Raw genomic sequence first — 20219 nt, 5'->3', positions numbered from 1 at the left:
ATAAAAGAAAGCACGGCCAACCTGATAAGATCCCCCATGCATGATTAGATTAATAGCATGCAGGAATGAAGATATTTTCTTTCTTTTCCTGTTCATACTTTCCATAGAGTTTCAGCAGCCTTCGAGTGCATAAGAATTGCACGTGAACCTTGGTCTCAGCACCTTTACATGTACAGCAGAAAACTTGTCTTGCATAAGGAATGACCCCGGTGAACATGATCTGTGCCACTCCATGAACCCACAAAATATGGGCCTAATACGTGATCTTACCTGCCATAATCCAAATCTGGGTTACATGCAACTATAGAGTGCAATTAAGTGGGAACAACCAGCCAATGGTCCAGCCGAAGAGCAACCCTGCACCAACCAGACCCAACCCGACAGCAAAGAGAACTGCATATTTGCACAAACTGCAGTTGTGCTTTTTCCTCACTTTCCTGCTGGTTATCTTATCTTTGCTGAATAATTTCTCCTTCGATGGCATCCATGGCAGCACAGGAACAAGTGTCGACAGCTGATGGTCCTTGATCTTGAGCTGCAGACAGAGGTTCTCGAGCTGCAACATCAGTAGCCACTGCTTGTATGCAAATAGGTGTGATGCCTCTCTAAACAACAGCTTGACTATGTGCTCCTTCTCATCGTATGCTTTCTGAGCTGCCATTTCAGCTTTCCTAGCTCGGGTCTGGGAACGGCGAAGTGCGTCCAGCAGCTGAGCTCTCGTACGGTCACTCTCGGATGGCTGGTTGATTTCATGGTGTTCCATATTTGCACGGCCTTGTGCATGGCTGCATAAGATTGCTTTATCAGAAGATACTTCAGTAAGCATTGTTACCAACAAAAACATTTATTCAAAACAGAAAAGCACAACAAAAGTTGCTGTAGTTAGTAACAAAAACTTATTTTTTGTTCCAAATTAATAAAACAAATAAGGACAAGTTGTTTCCAAGTTTTTGAATGTTAGCTATACTGATGATTCTGACAACTGAGCTTGATAAAAAATAATGGAATTAGGAAATTTAAAAACCATGAGACTGTTTCCAATCAAATAATCCAGAGTCTCCAAGACGAGCTAACTCAATATGCTATATTAGTGAACTTGTACTTATCTGGGAATGATCATATCGTCTTAATTGATTTTCTCTCAAATTAATCTGCATATGACTAATACATCAGGTGGGTTGTGTATAGGTTCAAAGTATTGACATGATCATAAAAAGATTGAGTTTTGAAAAGAATTATCTTTGTATAAGGACTGAGTTTGGAAAAGAATTTTCTTTGTATAAGCATCTCAATCTTGCAGAAACAAGCCTAACCCATAGTGTTTCCACCCTTAACTATCATAAAGAGATTTTCCTTCACGATTACTCTTCTAATTTATAGTTTAAATATAAGGTCACTTCAATGTCACACTTTAAATGCCCCTCTCCATTTGACTATTCCATTTTAGTTTTATGAACATGTCTTCATCAACCTCCCATTCCTATTCCATTTTAGTGACAAATTAAAGAAATAAATAGCGTTTTTTTAACTCTTTAGACTGAAGTCAAATTATGCCTTCCATACTGCCACTGATGTTTTTTTAACTCTTTAGACTGAAGTCAAATTATGCCTTCCATACTGCCACTGATGTTGCTACAGTTGCAATTTATATGGTTGATCATTCTCCACAATTTGCAAAACTTAGTTTCAAACGACGGTCATGGTTATCCAGACTTCAAGCACATAATCAAGACAATGTTCTTTGCAAACAACAGATACTCTATATAACTTTTCCATTTTGATCAGAAATAGATAACATCTTAAGGCTAACTGTTAATTCAACACCATAGCAAATAGTGACTAAATTTTGGGTTAATGCAAACAGAAAAATGACATGGTGCAGTCACAAAACAATCACAAAGTTCAGCTGAATGATAAAAACAGAGAACAAGCTGCACAGTGTCTTGCCTGGACATTTTGTCTGAATCAATCCACATATGGTCTCCTTCGTCAGAAGAAAGGTTCTTGTTGCCAGAGATCCCATAAAAAGAGGTATTATCAGAATATTCATTGGCATTGCATATGCCAGCATTTATGTTTCCACTAAATGATGATTGAAGTCTTCCACGAGTATTTAAATTATCAGGAGAAGAAAATGGGTCCCTAGCAACATGAACGGTCTGGGTGGGTTTCGGTAGATCACAGTTTTCAATATGCTGTAGTGATTTTTGGGCAACCAATGAAGCCAATTCATCTTTGTCAGCAATATGCCACCACGGCTCAGACTTATTAACTCCAGCCCGAGGTGTTTCAAGATCCAAAGAATCCTTCTCTAACCTCTTCGGAATTAATCGATCAACTAACTTCAAATCAAGAAGCTGTTCCTCGTTATAGAGATAATCATACATATCTGTCTTCCGCTTCAGTGGATGCTGTGAAGAACTGGCCATAATATTCATCTCTTTGACACTTGTTTCAGGTCCACGCTTCATGAAAGCTGTTGATACAATCCAAGGAGATTCCATAGAACTCTCTTCATTTTTTAGAACAAGGTTGATAGAGTCAACTGGTGAAGAGTCCCCATCCATTTTTGATGTTGGTATTGTAGTTTTCATGTCCTTCTCATCAACTTCATCTCGTGAGAAGCAAAGTTGCTCACAGATAAAATCCTTGTGGTATACATAGTTGGGTTGGATCTGAAGCCACCATTTCGTTTCAGGTGATAAATTAGGATTCATTTGATTCCTGTTTAAAGGAATGAAATTGGCGACAGGACAATCATGTGTGCTTGCTGCATTCCCATTGCTTGAATCAGTTTGTGGTGTTGATGATGGACAGCAAGCTAATTTTGGAGCTCGCTTTGCATCTTCCTGGACTAGGCAACGGTTTAAAGTGCGCTGCCAAGCATGCCTCGCTTCTGCAGCTGCCATTAGTGGCTAATTACCTCAAATAACTTGTTATATAATTTATCTGCCATAGGCAAACAAGTCAGTGTTATGTCTCCATTTATGAGAAAAATTGAATAATTTCTCAAAAATAAGTCTATCAGCAGAACTCAAATTCTCCATGTTATACAACACAGGCGAAAGCAACAGAATGGTGTAAGACAAAGACTCAAGAAATTTTCTTAGAGGGATCCATAAATAATATCCTTGGTATAATTTTAGGCGGCTTGAAGAATGAACCAAAATATAACATGTCCAAACCAAAATGAAAAGACAAATCCCAATTAAAGATCGGCTGGATCAACAAATTCAGATTGACCTATCTGGACTAATATGGCAAATCCTATCTATCGCAGTTCAGTCTGGGTCAAGTTAATTACACAAAGGTCAGGTGAAATAAAAATTGGCTAGTCAAATTTTTAATTGGTTCAATCATACTTAAACATAATATACTAAATCCACACATGAATTTATTAACTTGTGCAGTTCAGAAGTCATTATATAGATTTAGGAATTACAACAGGTTTAGGCTAAACTAATACCAGTATAGCTCAAATTTGGGCCACTTTCGTAATACTTGATCATAGACCCAATAGATTCACCATGAATCATCTATTTTTCACCAAGCCACCAATATATGAGCTAGATTTTGTCAGTTTCAAGAGCAGAGCTATTTGATTGGAACAAGTTTGTACTGTAATAAATCATATAATTTTTTACATGGTTTTAGATTATAACTAATGTTCTCATTGAAATCTTGGTTTAGATGCCTCAATTCGTTCATGGACACTCATTAATTTTTTCTCTTGTATTTCTCTTTCTCTATTGATACATGTAGGTACATAGATATTCCTTCTTTCAAGTTTAGAAAAGATCCCTACCATTATAAGTGATCCAAAGTACACACTCAAGAGACTAATCTACAGAACGATATAGTCCAAAACCTCCCTTGTCAAGAAAGGGTTTAGGTTTTCCTCAGCTTGATGACATCCAAATATTATGCCAAGATACTACAACAAACAATAAGGAGAAGACTACTATGTAACATCATTACCCTAGAAATCTAATAGACTAGCAGCTTCAGTGATCAACAGAACAGAAACAAAAAACGTTCAGCAATCATTTAAATCAGGCAATTGAACACGCAATAATGAACTAAATTTGGAGGACACAAGCTAAGAAGACAAACAAAATATTCTCAACAAAACAGAATCATTTACCAGATTAAGTTAGTTACCTTTCAATCATCGACATCTTGCCCAATTGAAACAACACAAAATCCAAAGAATTCCAACAAGAAAAAGAACACAGCGGCTACGATCACAGCCGACACCTCTAAATCTCAAGAAAACCACCAGACAAACAAGAAATCGAGACCAGAAATCTTCACCGGAAAAATAAGGAAGAGAAGAAGGAAGCTTACGAGGCAAGCAATTCCGGAAACTAATGACCAGGGATCGTCGGGACCAAGAGGCGTACTACAGAATTGCACGAGCGCGGAGGCTCAGAGAGCAGGAGGAGATAAAAATCCTTCCTCGATGAATCCGAATTCATCGCTGCCTCGATAAGACGGTGGTGACTAAAAAGGAAACACGAGGAATGATCGGCCTCCTCACTTCCAAACGCCCTCCGCTTTCTCCCTGCCTTATTCTTTTATTTCTTGTTCTTTTTCTTCTAATTAATGCCCCTTTTTTAACCGGCCAAAACCATCCATTTCCCTCTAAGCTACTCGACATCGCGCCAAGAGGACACCCGTCGCTCGAATGGCCTCTCACGCGGGCCCCGCCAGACGTATATTTCATACTCGGTGGTGGGCCCGCCATTGATATCTTCTGTAGATAACGTTGAGATTAAATTTCCACAAATGCCACGCAGCATACAATAAGATAATAGGAGTTAATAAAAAATAATTTATCAAAAAAATATCTAGTATTGAACTTTTACCTGGTACCTTAATTTTTAAGAAAAAAAAATATTTTTTTAATTTTAATAATACTCTTGAATCGAGTTAAATCATATATCCACAGCCAATCTGATCTAAGCATCACAATTCAGATTCAATCGATTCGGATTGGATCGAGTCCAATTATAATATATTAGATCAAATTTTATTGAATCTGTCAACAAGTATAATCCGAGTGTAATGCGACAATAACTCGAGTATAACTAATATATTTTTATCGTATCAATCCAAGTTTCTTTAAAATTACTAACACATGATTTTAAATTATTTAATTTTTTATGATTTTAGAGTGAATAATTTTTAAATAAATTATTTTTATGTTGAATCGGTGATGAGTATAAGTCATTAAATTTTCATCAAATTTATCCAAACTTATTTAAAACTATTAAGGTGAGATGATAATATATTTAGTATTAATTTTTAAAATATAATATTTTTTAGTTGAATATGTAATTGAGTGTAATTCTTTGAATTTTCACCAAATTTATCGTGAAACTCTTAGGGTGACATTCTAATATATTTAGTAATATTTTTATTTTTTTATAAATTTAGGGTGATTAATTTTTGAAATAAGATATTTTAGTGTTGAATATGTGATCGAGTATAACCTGAATATAATTCAAGTTATTTTTTATCAAACTAATTCAAACTTCTCCGAAATTACTAATAATGATTGTGAGATATATAACATCATTCCTCCTAATTTCTGATGATCGAGTATAACTGGAGTTAATCTTTACTAAACCAATCCAAACTTCTACAAAATTACTAACACATTATTATAAGATATTTAGCATCATTTTTTTTAAAATATAGGATGATTAAAATTTTTAAATAGAATATTAGCCCCTTAGAAATGTGATACAATTTCTTCTATGCAATACACTATTGGATGCCTGGCTGAATCACCATCCATTTGTGAAAATTTTTTTGTTGAATATATGATCGAGTGTAAATCGAATGTAACTCGAGTTAATTTTCATCAAATAAATCCAAACTTCTCACCAACTATTAAGATATATTTCTAATTTATTATATATTAAGAATAAATTTATATAAAAATAATATTTTTTAATATATTCTATGAAATATTATAACTCGATTTTAACTTAGTGTGATGACTTTTTTAGGTAATTTATGATAATTTTATATAGAAATTAATATATTTTTTAGGATAACTCGAGTTTTCTTAGTTTTATTATAAATTTAAGATACTTTTTATATAAAAATTAATATATTTTTTAATATATTCTATAAAAAATGTAACTCAAGCATAACTCAAATGCAAATGTAACTTAAGTGTAATAGCTAATCTAGATAAACTATGAGAAGGCGAAGGAGGAAGAGGAGAGGGAGGGAAGGAGCAACCGATAAGAAGAAAAAAAGATGATGAGAAGATGATGAGGAGGAGGGGGTGGGGGGGGGGGGGGGGGGGGTGAAGGGGGTTGACTAAGGAGAGGAAGAGAAGGTGGAGGCTAAGGAGGAGGAAGCCAAGAGAGAAGTGGAGTAGGGAGAAAAGGAAACTAAAGGAGAGAGTGAGGAGGTGAAAACCAATGAGGTGGAGGAGATATGAGATAATTTAGAAAATTCAATGGGCAATCTATGGTTCAATTAAATTGAATAGCTAGTGTTTAATTGAATCGATATGGTATGATTCATCTTTAAAAACTTAGTTTATTTCTAAAAAATTGAGTCAAACGATAGATACATAATCATCATCTTTTTATGATTTTATTGATAGTATTTTGATCAAAGTTAAAAAATAGTACCCTTTAGTAAAAATCAAATAATGTGTTATCTTATCACGGACTTAGCTATATTTGTCTAAGTCATGCGATACACTCCTATGTCTATCCACAAATGATCAGTCTTCTTGAAACCTCTTATGATCCCTTAAGGATCTGCAAAAGAGAAGACGAGTTAGAGGAAGTATTTAACTCAGGATCCTATAAGTAAATATTTTAGCAAACACTTGATATACAATTCAAACTTAGATATTATCTCAAAGGCCTATCAAGTCATGTGGCACCTGTGTAGATTTAGGGTGTTATATTGGTTGATACTTCATACTACTTTGTGAAGTTAGAAAACCCCTCAAATAACTACTTGGATAGTTTATTTTTTAGTAGTTTTACCACTATACGATAACTGCACATAACCTATAATTACAAGACTAAAATGACCATAAAAGCCAACCAAAATAAGAACGTTAAGCTTACTATAAGCCTTCTACATGTTGTGTAAAATATAAACAAAATTGAAAGACACTAATACTCAGAAATATTACATCAAACACTTTGTGTATAAACTTGTCCATAATATTTGTCCTCACTTATTCATTCAATATCTTCATTGGAGCCTTTAAGGATGTTACCTCATTTTACCTTTGTTGTATCTATAATCTTTTACTCTAGTTATAACGTGCCTTTAGACTCGCAATTGCTATTCATCGTTGTTATTGAGTAATTCAAACTTTGATTCACCAACATTACTTCAACTCACAAGTGACTCTAATTTTGGTGTAATATTGATTGAGTTATACTAATTTTTGTTAGTTCTTTATGAATCTCTTAAATAAAGAAAAATACTTTTCTTATCATGTACTAATTTCTCAAATATCTTTGTTGACTAAACAGGATGGGTGCCTGTTCAAGTTTTAACGAGTTTCGTTTTGCAGACTTTGAAGTTTTGAAGTTTTTCCTTTATAAAATTTATCCATTGATTTCTCTTATGCTTAATTTTCACCTATAAGTAAGTCTGCATCATATTCGTTTTGATTTATATTATGTTTGAAAATAAAGTGAACAATATATTTTCGATAGAACTAATCATTATTGGTAAAGATTTGATAATTGCTATCTGTCATTATGTCTCTTCGAAGAGTGTTTAAATAATTACATAGCTCCTCTGCCAAATAATTAAGAGTATTTGATAAGTGAATGCCTCCCTCATTCTATTAAGAGTTAAAAAGATAAATGTGACTTGACTTCACCCGTCTCTTCGAGAATTATACTTCATGTATCAAGCTAATTATTAGTATTCACTTACTCTTCGCTCATACTTTTAAATTACTTAAAATCTTTACACTCCTTGTGTAAATTAGCTAATAGTATTTACTTTCGCATTACAATCAAACTTCTAGAATGCAAGAATTTTACTCCAAAAGAGTAAGATTTTACCTTAATTAGAGCAAGTCTCTGTTGGTTTTGGTTACATGTGGGATCATATCACATTCTCTATTATTTTTATTATCTACTCCTCTAAGCAAAAAGGGTACAACACCACATACTAGATACTTTGTTCCTTGGTCGAGCACTCCTGTATCAACCCAAAGTCCCTCATTTTCGATTATTTTGATGAGAAGTTTACCAACACTAATCTTATGAAGTTTCTTAACTTCTACCCTTTTATTTTGTCTTAGTGCTTAGAGTTTGCTTTATATTCTCCACCTCCTCAATACTTTTCATAACCATATATTCTCCCTTAATGAGAACAAGAGATCGATGACTCCACGGAAGTCTTGTCTCTATGATACCATAGTGCTTCTATACTTATGGCTCTACTATTCGTTACTTCGCATCTGTATTCCTTTTCGTTGCACTCAATAAATTTACCTCTATGGTGTCATGTCCCTTCTTTGAATCCATGCTCATTCTAACTGATACTTAATTTTGGACAACTAAGTTCCTCTAAACTCATCATTACCTTCTTGCCTCTTTCAACCACTTGCTTCAACACTTTTGTATTCTCCAAGTAATTCCCTTTGATTGATGAAAAAATGTATTTAACTCTCATGCATTACCTATGCCATCATGTTGTAGGGCTAGCACCAATTCTATTCTCCTTTACATCATTGGTAGCAATATTCACTTGCTTAGCCTTGTCCTTCACCTTATCGTACTTTTTTAAATGAATATGAGTTATAAAGTAGTCCAATGCCCTAACCACTATGATCATACCTATGTATGATCAAGTCCCCCATAAAACTCATTGGTATTTGCACTTAAAATTCTCTCTCAATGGTACACACAAAAAATATATCTTTGTGATATCATGATATTCACTCCTTAAATCCATAAGCCTTATTGTTTTTTTGTTGCTCACCAAAGTGGAGCTCCCAATAACTCCTAATCATATCTCCATATGAACAAGTCCCTTATGAGACTTCTCCAGTGTTGTTAAATTACCTCAAACTATTCCATCATGATCTGTTATAACCTTGTCACCTCTTGATAACATCTCCATTAAATTTTTAATTTTTGTGTGATGAACTCGAACTATAATTGCTTCATTTATAGCATCCGCTAACACATCGTAGGGCCTTTATTATATTCAATTATGTATACTCTTTTAGCAATCAACCTTTGTCTACCCACTCTTGGATCACACACAAATGAAGCACAGCTTTTGGATAGTTTATCACCCAACAACTCTTGAAATCCATCGATTTTATTAAAATTAGTGCATCATTGTCTGCATCTTAGGTCTTTACCTCTAGCACAATCTTTGTTATGCATAACTTCTCTTTGTGACAATTTAAATGGTAGTACTATGACATATTCTTAAAGAATATCTGCCTCTCGCATCCTCTTATCCTGAGCTATGGCCTTTTAACTTGAATTTCAACTCTGCAAGTTGAGTTACCTTAGTTTATCTATCAATTGATTCACCAAGATAAAGTGCATGTGCCTCGAAGCTCATTTCGACTTTGGCACTATACAAAATGAGCCCACTCTATCAGAATAAAGAACTCATAGAATGTCATGATTCCATCATTCTCTATAAAAGTTTATGTTTTTGACCGTTGTCTAAGGAAAGTTTTGCATATTTGCTTAATGTTTTGTCTTTTATGTCAGCACCTTTTATGTGGTTTGATACTTAACCAAGTTTCACCTAAGTTGCTACTCTCCTCAATTCGCATTTAGATGATAGTAGCCCTTGCATCCACCACTCCATGGGCCGGCCAATCTTCCATTGAGATTGATCTCCACATTGACTCTAAGTATACCTTCATTTGATTTCACAATGCATCTACCAATGCATTACCTAATGCTAGATTATGTGATAACTTCTTATCACTTACTTAGTTTGTTAAGCTTTGTAGAACTTCCATCTTGAGGTACCTCCCTCAACATTTTAGTCAATTGAATATGATTCTCTTTCTAAAGAACTAAGATTTATCCTTCTAGAGCAACTTTCTTTTCTATATTTTTTCCTTTAGAAGTTATAGAGACCACCATCTCTTTGAACTATTCTGCCTTACTAAATAAACCATGCATTGTTTCATCATTACAAATGCATTTGCTATACTATAACTTTTCACAAACACAACTCCCTATGTTCCTCTCAAGGCTTAAAAATATGTTGAACCTGATGTACACTTTAGCTTCCTACAAACATATCATTTCTATACCGAAGAGAAAGTTTTCATACTTTATAGTGTCGAGTTTTGATCATCTTGGGATGGTCATTGATAGTGTCACTCGCATACAAACCCTTGCATAAATACCAATTTTTTTATGTTTTTTCTTACATTTATAAGCCTTGCGTAACTTTTTTGATCACTGAGAAACTCATCCCTATGTATATGGTCTCATCTTTTGCTACGCGCTCCCGCTTGCCTTTAGCACCATTAGGATTTAATTACTAACATTGAGCTATAGCTCGAACTCAGTCATCTTAATCTTTGTGTGCTATATGTTCCTTTCAGTTCACTTATCCTCATGGTGCCTATCGTATGAATGTCTAGACAGTTCTCTAAATACCAATTTCAGATGCTCGCTCCTTTGAGCAACTATTCCCTGCGTCTCTATGCTTATTTCCATCAAATAGCGTAGCTCCATTAAGTCCCTCCACGTTTGCATATCAAATATTTTCAAAGACACTTGTTCTACTATGATACCATATATGATGGGCTTGATTGTTTTTGTTTAAGTCGTGCGATACCATTGTGTATTCATTCGTAAAGTATCAACTTCTCCAAAACCTTTTATGATCCCCTGAAGACCTATAAAAATAAAGGGTTTAAAGAAGCCTTTAACTCGAGATCCCACAACCAAATATTTTAGCAAAGACTTAATAGACCATGTAAATTATAATCGTAAACTTCGTAAACTTTGAATGATCACTCAACAAAAAGCCCAAGGATATCCACTATGATCGAAAGTCCCTACAAATGCTTATTTGATACTATTAGGAAATAAGACAATAAACCAGCCTTATATACTATACCAAAGACCCATCCAGCCATTTGCCACCCGAGTAGTTCTATAGTGTTCTATTGATTGATATTTTGTACTACTCTGTGGAGTTAGAAAACTCCCAAAATGGTTGCTTGGATAGCCTATTTTTGGACAATTTTATCTCTATATGATTATTGCATATAACCTATATTTACATGACTAAAATGACTACAAAAGTCAACTAAAATAGGGCTATTAAGCATACTATAAGCCCTTTATATGCTTTGTAAAGCATGAATAAAACCAATATATACGAATACATAGAAACATTATATTGAATACCCTATGTATAGATTTATTCATGACAATATAGTAAAAACTCATTACAAAGGTATTTTTAATAAAATATCCATTAATAAATGATTTGGATGTGCAATTAAAATCCAAAGTAATATTTCATGGATGATATATAACTAGCGAATACATGTTATGCCACTAATGATATAATATGATTTCTATATAGGTTTAATGTGTTGTAAATTAAATGAAGGGTGATTTTTTGAAAGAAAAAATTCTTAACTTTGGATTTTTCTCGCAGAGTGTCCCAAGTTTGAAAGAAAAAAATTAATATCTGAAATGATCATTTTATCCCCATAATTTTAAAAAAATTTCGTTGCAACCCTAATCATAGTTGCGCCTCTATTTGCTCATGGTTGGCTCGCCAGTCGGCACTCATGCGAAGGTGCAAGCGGGGAGATATCGATGTTACCTACCTAACTCGTGTATGAAGGTAAGCAAGTTAGGGGGGAAGAAGAGGAGTGATCGATGAAACTAGTTCATGCATGAAGACACAAGTGATGAGAGAAAAGGTGGGGGACGATCAACATTACCAACTCAGCATAGGCGCTTAAGGGAGTGGGGTGATGACTGACATGGTAAAATTATTATTTTTAAAAATAAATATTTTATCTGAATTTTTTAAACTTTGGATGTTTTCTCAAAAAAAAAAAAGTTAGAGATTTTTATTAGAATTCACCCTTAAATGAAATTACGTCAGTAAAAGCTATAAATATCCTTAATTGATTGGTTTAAGGATGTGCAAAATTGTAACCTAGATGGTTGATTAATCCAGGGGCCATTTGCCTCTTGTCGATTCGAGTTGACCCGAATCCATAACTCGGAGGATCCAATGGGGTCGGTGGCACCGTGCAACCAAATCATGGCCCATGGAGTTAGCGTCAAAGGATGCTTAATTGATCACAAACCAAGTGTTCGTTCAAACGGGTGTTCCTTGCAGCAGAATTCTCTACCGTGGGGCGTCAAAGCATGTCAAGTCTTGGTAGAAAATAAAATTGGTGTGGGAAATGAGAATGAACCAATGGAATGCATGGGGGGGTGATGGGGATAAAAAGAGGAATAACCTTTGTATAGGAACAAATACTAGAAGACCAAAATACGCAGCGGAATAAAATGGAAACACAATCAAACAGAACACCAAGATATACGTGGAAAACCCCTTCAATGTGAAGGGTAAAAACCACGGGGCAAACTAGAGATAATCCACTATGAGAATAATGAATATACAAATCTCAATCTCTTGCCCAAAACCCTAGCAACAACCACAAGAGAATAACTGGGATACAAGGATCACGTCACTGCCCACAATATCTAAAACCTCCCCAAGTAATCACAGCAAGAGTCTACTGTAGATTTGATCTAACCTGAGATGAGAACACTGCTAGATGATTGTGAACAGTCTCTCTGCGTTGTCCTTGTCTTCTTCCCTTTCTTTCTCTTCCTTTTCTGCCTTGATCTCCTTCTTCTCTTTGGAATCCCGTGGCCTCCAAGATCTGCCTCGTTGCTGCCTTTTTATCGCCTTAATCTGCCTCTAAAACGCAGCCACCACACCCCCCTAATCTTAATTAGGGTTAGGTTAAGAGAGGGTGTGGGCTGTGGGCTGATAAAGCCCACATGGGCTGAATATGGGCCATCAGCCCAACAACCTCCCCCTTCAGCCCATAAGGGAGGCTGTCCCATGACTCCTCAATGTGAAGCCATGCCGACCAACTGTCGGCATATCTCCAGTCTTTCTTTTGGTAAGGTCTTCGTTAACATGTCTGCTCCGTTGTCATCTGTATGAATTTTCTGAAGCTGCAACTGCTTCTCTTCAAATACATTTCGAATCCAGTGGTATCTGACATCTATATGCTTTGACTTGGAATGAAACATTGGGTTCTTACACAAATGGATGGCACTCTGGCTGTCACAATGCACCACATAATTTTCCTGTTTCAGCCCCAATTCTTGTAAGAATTCTTTCATCCATAACATTTCTTTGCATACCTCTGTAGCAGCAATATATTCTGCTTCTGTGGTGGAGAGAGCAATACACCTTTGTAACCTGGATTGTCATGACACAGCTCCCCCTGCAAAAGTAAGTACATAACCTGAAGTAGACTTCCTCGTATCTATATCTCTGGCCATATCTGCATCTGTGTAACCTGTCAACACAGGTGGTCCACCTCCAAAGCTTAAACAAACCTTAGAGCTCCCTCTGAGATATCTAAAAATCCACTTCACCGCTGCCCAGTGCTCTTTGCCTGGATTTGCAAGAAATCTGCTAGTAACACCCACTGCATATGCGATGTCTGACCTCGTACATACCATTGCATACATTAAACTTCCAACTGCTGAAGCATAAGGAACCTTTTGCATTTTCTCCTTCTCCTCATCATTTGACGGACTCTGTTCTGAGCACAACTTGAAGTGACCTGCAAGAGGAGAACCAACTGGCTTAGCATTGCTCATACTGAATCTTTCCAATACCTTCTCGATGTATTTCTCCTGTGACAACCAAATCTTCTTGTTTTTCCTGTCACGAGAAATCTGCATGCCCAGTATTTGCTTTGCTGGCCCCATGTCCTTCATTGCAAAAGACTCACTCATTTCCTTCTTCAACCTGTCAATTTTAGACATATCTTTCCCAAGAATAAGCATGTCATCAACATAAAGTAAGAGAATAATAAAATCCTCACCAAACCATTTGATGTACACACAATGATCTGAAGCCGTTCTTTTGTATCCATTTTCTGTCATAAATGAATCAAACTTTCTGTACCACTGTCTTGGAGCTTGCTTTAGCCCATACAAGCTCTTCTTCAATTTGCAGACAAAATTATCTTTACCTTTGACTTTGAAGCCTTCTGGTTGCTCCATATAAATTTCCTCCTCCAAATCACCATGAAGGAAAGCTGTCTTCACATCTAACTGCTCAACCTCCAAGTCCTGGCTAGCAGCAATACCAAGAGCAACACGAATAGAAGACATTTTAACAACAGGAGAAAATATCTCTTCAAAGTCAATACCTTTCTTTTGACCAAAGCCTTTCACAACCAATCTAGCTTTGTACTTTGGTTGAGAACAATATTCTTGAGTCTTCAACCTAAAAACCCACTTGTTCTTCAAGGCCTTCATTCCATTTGGTAGCAGCACCAAATCATAAGTGTGGTTCTTCTGAAGAGCATCCATCTCTTCCTGCATAGCAGCTAACCACTTCTCTTTCTGCTCACTCTCAACTGCTTCCTGGTAACTCTCTGGTTCACCTGCATCAGTAAGCATCACATACTCATCTGTAGAGTATCTTCTGGAAGGTTGACGTTGTCTAGAAGATCTTCTCAACTGAGGTTCTGCGGGAACTTGCTCTCCTACTTCTTCTTGCTCAACATGTCCTACAGGTAGATCAATATCAGGTTCTACACCATCTTCCTGCATATCTCCCCCATCACCCTGATATACTAGAGGAGTAACTGGGTCACAATCTGCTAATCCTTCTGCAGAAGTCTTGGCTGGTGCCTTCTTCTTCAAATCCTCAAAGGTTTGATCCTCAAAGAAGATCACATCTCTGCTCCTGAACACCTTCTGCTTTTCTGGATTCCAAAGCCTGTAACCAAACTGATCATGTGAGTAACCAAGAAAAATACATTCTTTAGACTTACCATCCAGCTTGGACCTCTCATTATCTGGAACATGTGCAAATGCACGACAACCAAACACTTTCAAATGCTTGTAGGAAACATCTTTCCCTGACCATACATGCTCTGCAACATCACCATCTAGGGCTGTACATGGTGATAAGTTGATCACATCAACTGCAGTCCTCAAAGCCTCATCCCAAAACCTTTTGGGTAGCTTGGCCTGTGAAAGCATACATCTGATCTTTTCCATGATGGTGCGGTTCATCCTCTCTGCAATTGCATTATGCTGAGGTGTACCAGGAATTGTCATCTCATGTTGGATTCCATGTGACCTGCAATAGTCATTAAACAATCCTGTATACTCACCACCATTATCTGATCTTATGCATTTCAATTTTCTTTCTGTCTCCCTTTCAACCCTGGCATGAAACTCTTTAAAGACATTAATAACCTGATCTTTGGTCTTCAAAGCATAGGCCCAAACTTTCCTAGAAAAATCATCTATAAAAGTGACAAAATAAAGTGCACCACTTATACCAAGAACATCAACAGATCCACCAGGAGTTTTTGTCCTCAAAGGACCACATACATCTGTATAAACACGGTCTAAGACATGCATTTTTCTAGACAAAGCAGCACTAGCAAATGAAACTCTATGTTGTTTACCAGCTAAACAATCAATACAAGGGTTCAGATGTATACCTCTGAGATCTGGTAATACCTCTCTCTTGGAAAGAGTTTGCAGCCCCTTCTCGCTCATGTGTCCCAATCGCCTATGCCACAACTCCATACTGAAGTCTTTCTCTGTAGCATTTAACTGCTCACCATAAGCTTTAGCCTGCAACCTGTACAAAGCATGACATTTCTTTCCATTAGCTATAACAAGAGAACCCTTACTGAGTTTCCATTGCCCTCTGTGAAATCTGCTTTCATAGTCTTCATCATCTAGTCTTCCAACTGAAATTAAATTCAGCCTCAAGTCAACCACATGTCTCACATCCTTAAGTACCAACTTGCAGCCAAGGTTGGTCTTTAAATGGATATCACCCATGCCAATGATGTCTGCTGTGCCATAGTTGCCCATCTTGACAACACCAAAGTTTCCAGACCTGTATGTAGCAAAAAACTCCCTCCGAGGTGTAGCATGATAAGAAGCACCTGTGTCAATCACCCACTCAAGATCCTGACACACACAAGAAAAAATATCATCAGAAGGAGACAAAATCAAATAATCATCACCCTGCACTGTAGCTGTAGTATTATCCTTTGACTCTGTAGACTCCACTTCTTTTCCCTTTTTCTTGTTCTTCTTAGGTTGCTTACATTGGTTCTTGTAATGTCCTTTCTCACCACAGTTATAGCAAACAATATCTTTTCTTGATCTTGACTTGCTCCTACCCATACGTGAACTGCTTCTGGACTTTGACCTTCCTCTGTTCTCTGAGATAAGTGACTGTGAATCATTCTGAGATGTTGCTGAACTCTTTCTTCTCAACTCCTCATTCAACAAACTGCTTGTTACTTGACTCATAGTGACAATACCATCTGGCGCAGAATTACTGAGGGAAACCACCAGTGTCTCCCAACTTTCTGGTAATGAACTGAGAAGTAACAATGCCTGCAACTCATCATCAAGAGACATTTTCATAGAGGATAACTGGTTAATAATACTCTGCATTTCATTCAAATGCTCAGCAATAGAAGCACCCTCTCTATATTTTAGGTTCACAAGTTTTCTGATCAAAAAAGCTTTGTTGCCAGCTGTTTTTCTTTCATAGAGACTTTCCAATTTTTTCCAAAGAGAATATGCAGAAATTTCAGTAGAAACATGGTGAAAGACACTATCATCAAGCCACTGTCTAATAAACCCAATTGTTTTTCGATCTAACCTCTTCCACTCATCATCTGTCATAGTTGTAGGTTTTGCATTATCCCCCTGCAAAGGTCCATACAAATCTTTGCAATACAAGAGATCTTCCATTCTTGGTTTCCATATCATCCAATTATTTCCATTCAAACTAATCATGCGAGAAATATTACTGGCCTCCATGTTCAAATACAAAAATTAAATCACCAAAACCCCGCTCTGATACCAGTTGATGGGGATAAAAAGAGGAATAACCTTTGTATAGGAACAAATACTAGAAGACCAAAATACGCAGCGGAATAAAATGGAAACACAATCAAACAGAACACCAAGATATACGTGGAAAACCCCTTCAATGTGAAGGGTAAAAACCACGGGGCAAACTAGAGATAATCCACTATGAGAATAATGAATATACAAATCTCAATCTCTTGCCCAAAACCCTAGCAACAACCACAAGAGAATAACTGGGATACAAGGATCACGTCACTGCCCACAATATCTAAAACCTCCCCAAGTAATCACAGCAAAAGTCTACTGTAGATTTGATCTAACCTGAGATGAGAACACTGCTAGATGATTGTGAACAGTCTCTCTGCGTTGTCCTTGTCTTCTTCCCTTTCTTTCTCTTCCTTTTCTGCCTTGATCTCCTTCTTCTCTTTGGAATCCCGTGGCCTCTAAGATCTGCCTTTTTATCGTCTTAATCTGCCTCTAAAACGCAGCCACCACACCCCCCTAATCTTAATTAGGGTTAGGTTAAGAGAGGGTATGGGCTGTGGGCTGATAAAGCCCACATGGGCTAAATATGGGCCATCAGCCCAACAGGGGGGCCTGCCACTACAATAAGTTCCACTGATTGTAAAGGGTTGCAGCATCGGAGATTTCCCAATATTCAAAGCTCTTAATGGTCATGGGTTTCATTTTTTTATTTTTTTTTAAAATAAATAATATCAATCAAATTTTAAGTTTATTTTTTTTAAATAAGAAATATGCAAAAGGCTTTGATCGAAAAGTTGAGATATTAAAGCACTTTCAAACTTTTCTGAACATCAAGTAACCTTTCGCTCGTATATTAAGAGGTGAAGAAGGATTAAGTGGAGCTAACAAAACACACAGCTTGATGTGCCCATTTTTAGGGTTTAGCGTTATTATTGTTGGTATCGGGAGACATCGCCGGACTCGTCAATTTCCGATCTTGGTCCCGTTTTCCAGGTCGTCTTTTAAGCTTCCATTCGTATTCACGAGTCCCATCTCCATCTTCTGCTTCCGTTCTTTCATCTGTTGCACCGTCGATCCACGGTACATCATGTACAGTATCAGCTGACCGACTGCAAATGCCACGCCCAAGCCATTTGGAATCTGAAGATAGCAAGCATTTTTTAGGCACTCATTATGCAATACATTACGATCCAAGGTTTAATTAATTAGTATATGGTCACAATTTATCGTTATTTTGTGAAAATTAATCACCTGATGATGTTCTCTTAATCTGGAATGAAATATATGTTCTGAGCTACTCTTTCGACCCGACTACTTACCTTGCCATGGCCCCACAGGTGGGTCCCGCTGTTTATCCAAATGGATAGTGGTCAACCGATAGTTGACCACGAGGGGTCTTTTATTTTTTATTTTCCTTGAAAATATATATTTATATTCAGCAAAACAAAAGGGGAAATTTAGTGTCGGTGGGAGGAGAGAGAGTTACAGTGATGAAGAGGTCAAAGCGAATGAGAGCGTAGATCGTCCAGCATATGCCATTGAAGAAAGAAGCAAGCGAAAGGAAGAGAGGCATGAACTCCACGCTCTTCGTCTCGATCACCTGTTTCTGTACCCATGCAAACACTTGTAGTTCAGCACAAATCCTACTCCTCTCATTAGCCTAACTACTCGAGAGTGCAACAATGGCATCTATTAGTTAGGAAGAAGGAGAATGCATTATGAGGCAAGCCATTTATGCTGTCTTCTATTTGTGTGTGTGTGTGTGTGTCTATATATATATATATATATATAGAAAGAGAGAGTGTGAGAGAGAGAGAGAGAGAGAGAGAGGAGATGCATGCAACTGCGTATATTACAGTTCCGAAGACATACCATCACGGATAAGGGAGACGCGTACATGAGGGTTCCGAAGATTACACAGAGCACACCGACGACCAACGAGCGCCGCACGTAGCCGTGGACGATGGTGAGGACGATGGCGGCGACTGCACCGACGAAAAGGATCTCGATAATCAGCACCAGTAGCACGCGGAGCCTCTGGTTCCTCTCGGAGTAGAGGAGGAAGATGATCACGTAAGTGAGCTCGATGACGAGGCCGGAGCCGTTGATGGTGAGGACTAAGGTGCTGTGGGGGTGCACCATGGGCAGGCCGTACAGTATCCAGAACATGCAGTTGAGAAGGGTGGCGAGGTAGGGGGTGGCGTGGAATTGCTCCACACTTCCGCTCTTCCATATCCTGCGGAATGTTGGGCTGATAACAAGAGATCGAGTCAAGTTACTGGACACAAAACTATATAAGGGTAGTGCTTGTGCTTACGCTGGCGAGAAGAACAGCACGAGGGCGGTTCCGTTCCCTGCAGAAGCCAAAGAGGCAGCAATTACATGACTGCAGAATAGCATAGCACATAAACGATTTTAAATAGGCTACAAATTATGCTATTTCCATGCTAAGGGAGAGAAAACTGTGACTGGGGGTGTTTTTTGCTTCTCAGGAAAGTACAAAACGAATGTAATGGTGGCCAGACAGTGGAGAACAGCCTTCTCCCCTTCTCTCTATCTCGCCAATGGAATCACTGGGGTGTTCACTCGACACAAAGATGGCAAAACAGTGATGATATCTGAATGCGCACTATAAGGTTGCACGCATGAAAACATCATCAGATGACCACCATTGCCACAATAGGAAGGATGAAGAACTCCACGAACCTAGGATCCCAAACACTGTGCGAATTGTGTCGGCTGAAATCCTCATCATGCAAAGAAGAACCAAACCTAGGAACTTCTGTGCTTCTCTAATATAGCGATGATATCTGAAAGACCGAACGGAGAACAGTATATATAGACGCGAATTAATTATTGTCAATTAAGAAAGATAGCGAGAGAGAGAGAGAGACAGACAGAGAGACAGAGAGAGGGTGTTAGGCTGTGCTTCTTTCACCGGTCTCTCTCTTTTAGTTGTGGTCCTGGACGGCTTGAACTCCTCTGGTGTAAGATAGACGCCTTCAAAGAATTAATTTATTGTTTGACTTCTCGTTTTACCTCCTCGGTGTGTATAGCTTTAATCTCCACAACAATGGTCTTTGGAATTCC

At 37.3% G+C, this 20219-nt stretch overlaps 2 protein-coding genes across 4 annotated transcripts; both read right to left on the bottom strand.

Annotated features, from left to right (window-relative positions):
- Positions 1-22: 22 nt before the first annotated feature.
- On the bottom strand, positions 23-4595 carry LOC103980983 (uncharacterized). 2 transcript variants are annotated; one of them, XM_018825401.2, is made up of 3 exons: positions 4348-4595; positions 1948-2896; positions 23-785 (listed from the first exon to the last, which is right to left on the bottom strand). In XM_018825401.2, the coding sequence occupies exons 2-3, from the start codon at positions 2715-2717 to the stop codon at positions 302-304; spliced, it is 1254 nt and encodes a 417-aa protein (XP_018680946.2). In that variant the 5' UTR covers positions 2718-2896; positions 4348-4595; the 3' UTR covers positions 23-301. The 2 variants fall into 2 exon arrangements, with proteins under 2 accessions (XP_018680946.2, XP_009395815.2); XM_009397540.3 differs by having other exon boundaries at positions 1948-2949; positions 4348-4593.
- Positions 4596-17910: 13315 nt separating this feature from the next.
- On the bottom strand, positions 17911-19971 carry LOC103980982 (bidirectional sugar transporter SWEET4). Of its 2 annotated transcripts, none has more exons than XM_065147585.1 (5): positions 19836-19971; positions 19447-19483; positions 19002-19365; positions 18616-18735; positions 17911-18269 (listed from the first exon to the last, which is right to left on the bottom strand). In XM_065147585.1, exons 1-5 carry the CDS (start codon positions 19882-19884, stop codon positions 18093-18095), a joined length of 747 nt encoding a protein of 248 aa, XP_065003657.1. In that variant the 5' UTR covers positions 19885-19971; the 3' UTR covers positions 17911-18092. The 2 variants fall into 2 exon arrangements, with proteins under 2 accessions (XP_065003657.1, XP_009395814.2); XM_009397539.3 differs by having other exon boundaries at positions 19002-19380; positions 19836-19968.
- Between the last annotated feature and the right edge of the window lie 248 nt (positions 19972-20219).

Source organism: Musa acuminata, chromosome BXJ3-4 (assembly GCF_036884655.1).
Source record: "Musa acuminata AAA Group cultivar baxijiao chromosome BXJ3-4, Cavendish_Baxijiao_AAA, whole genome shotgun sequence".
Classification (NCBI taxonomy): Eukaryota; Viridiplantae; Streptophyta; class Magnoliopsida; order Zingiberales; family Musaceae; genus Musa; species Musa acuminata.
This window is presented reverse-complemented; position numbering and strand designations above follow the sequence as displayed.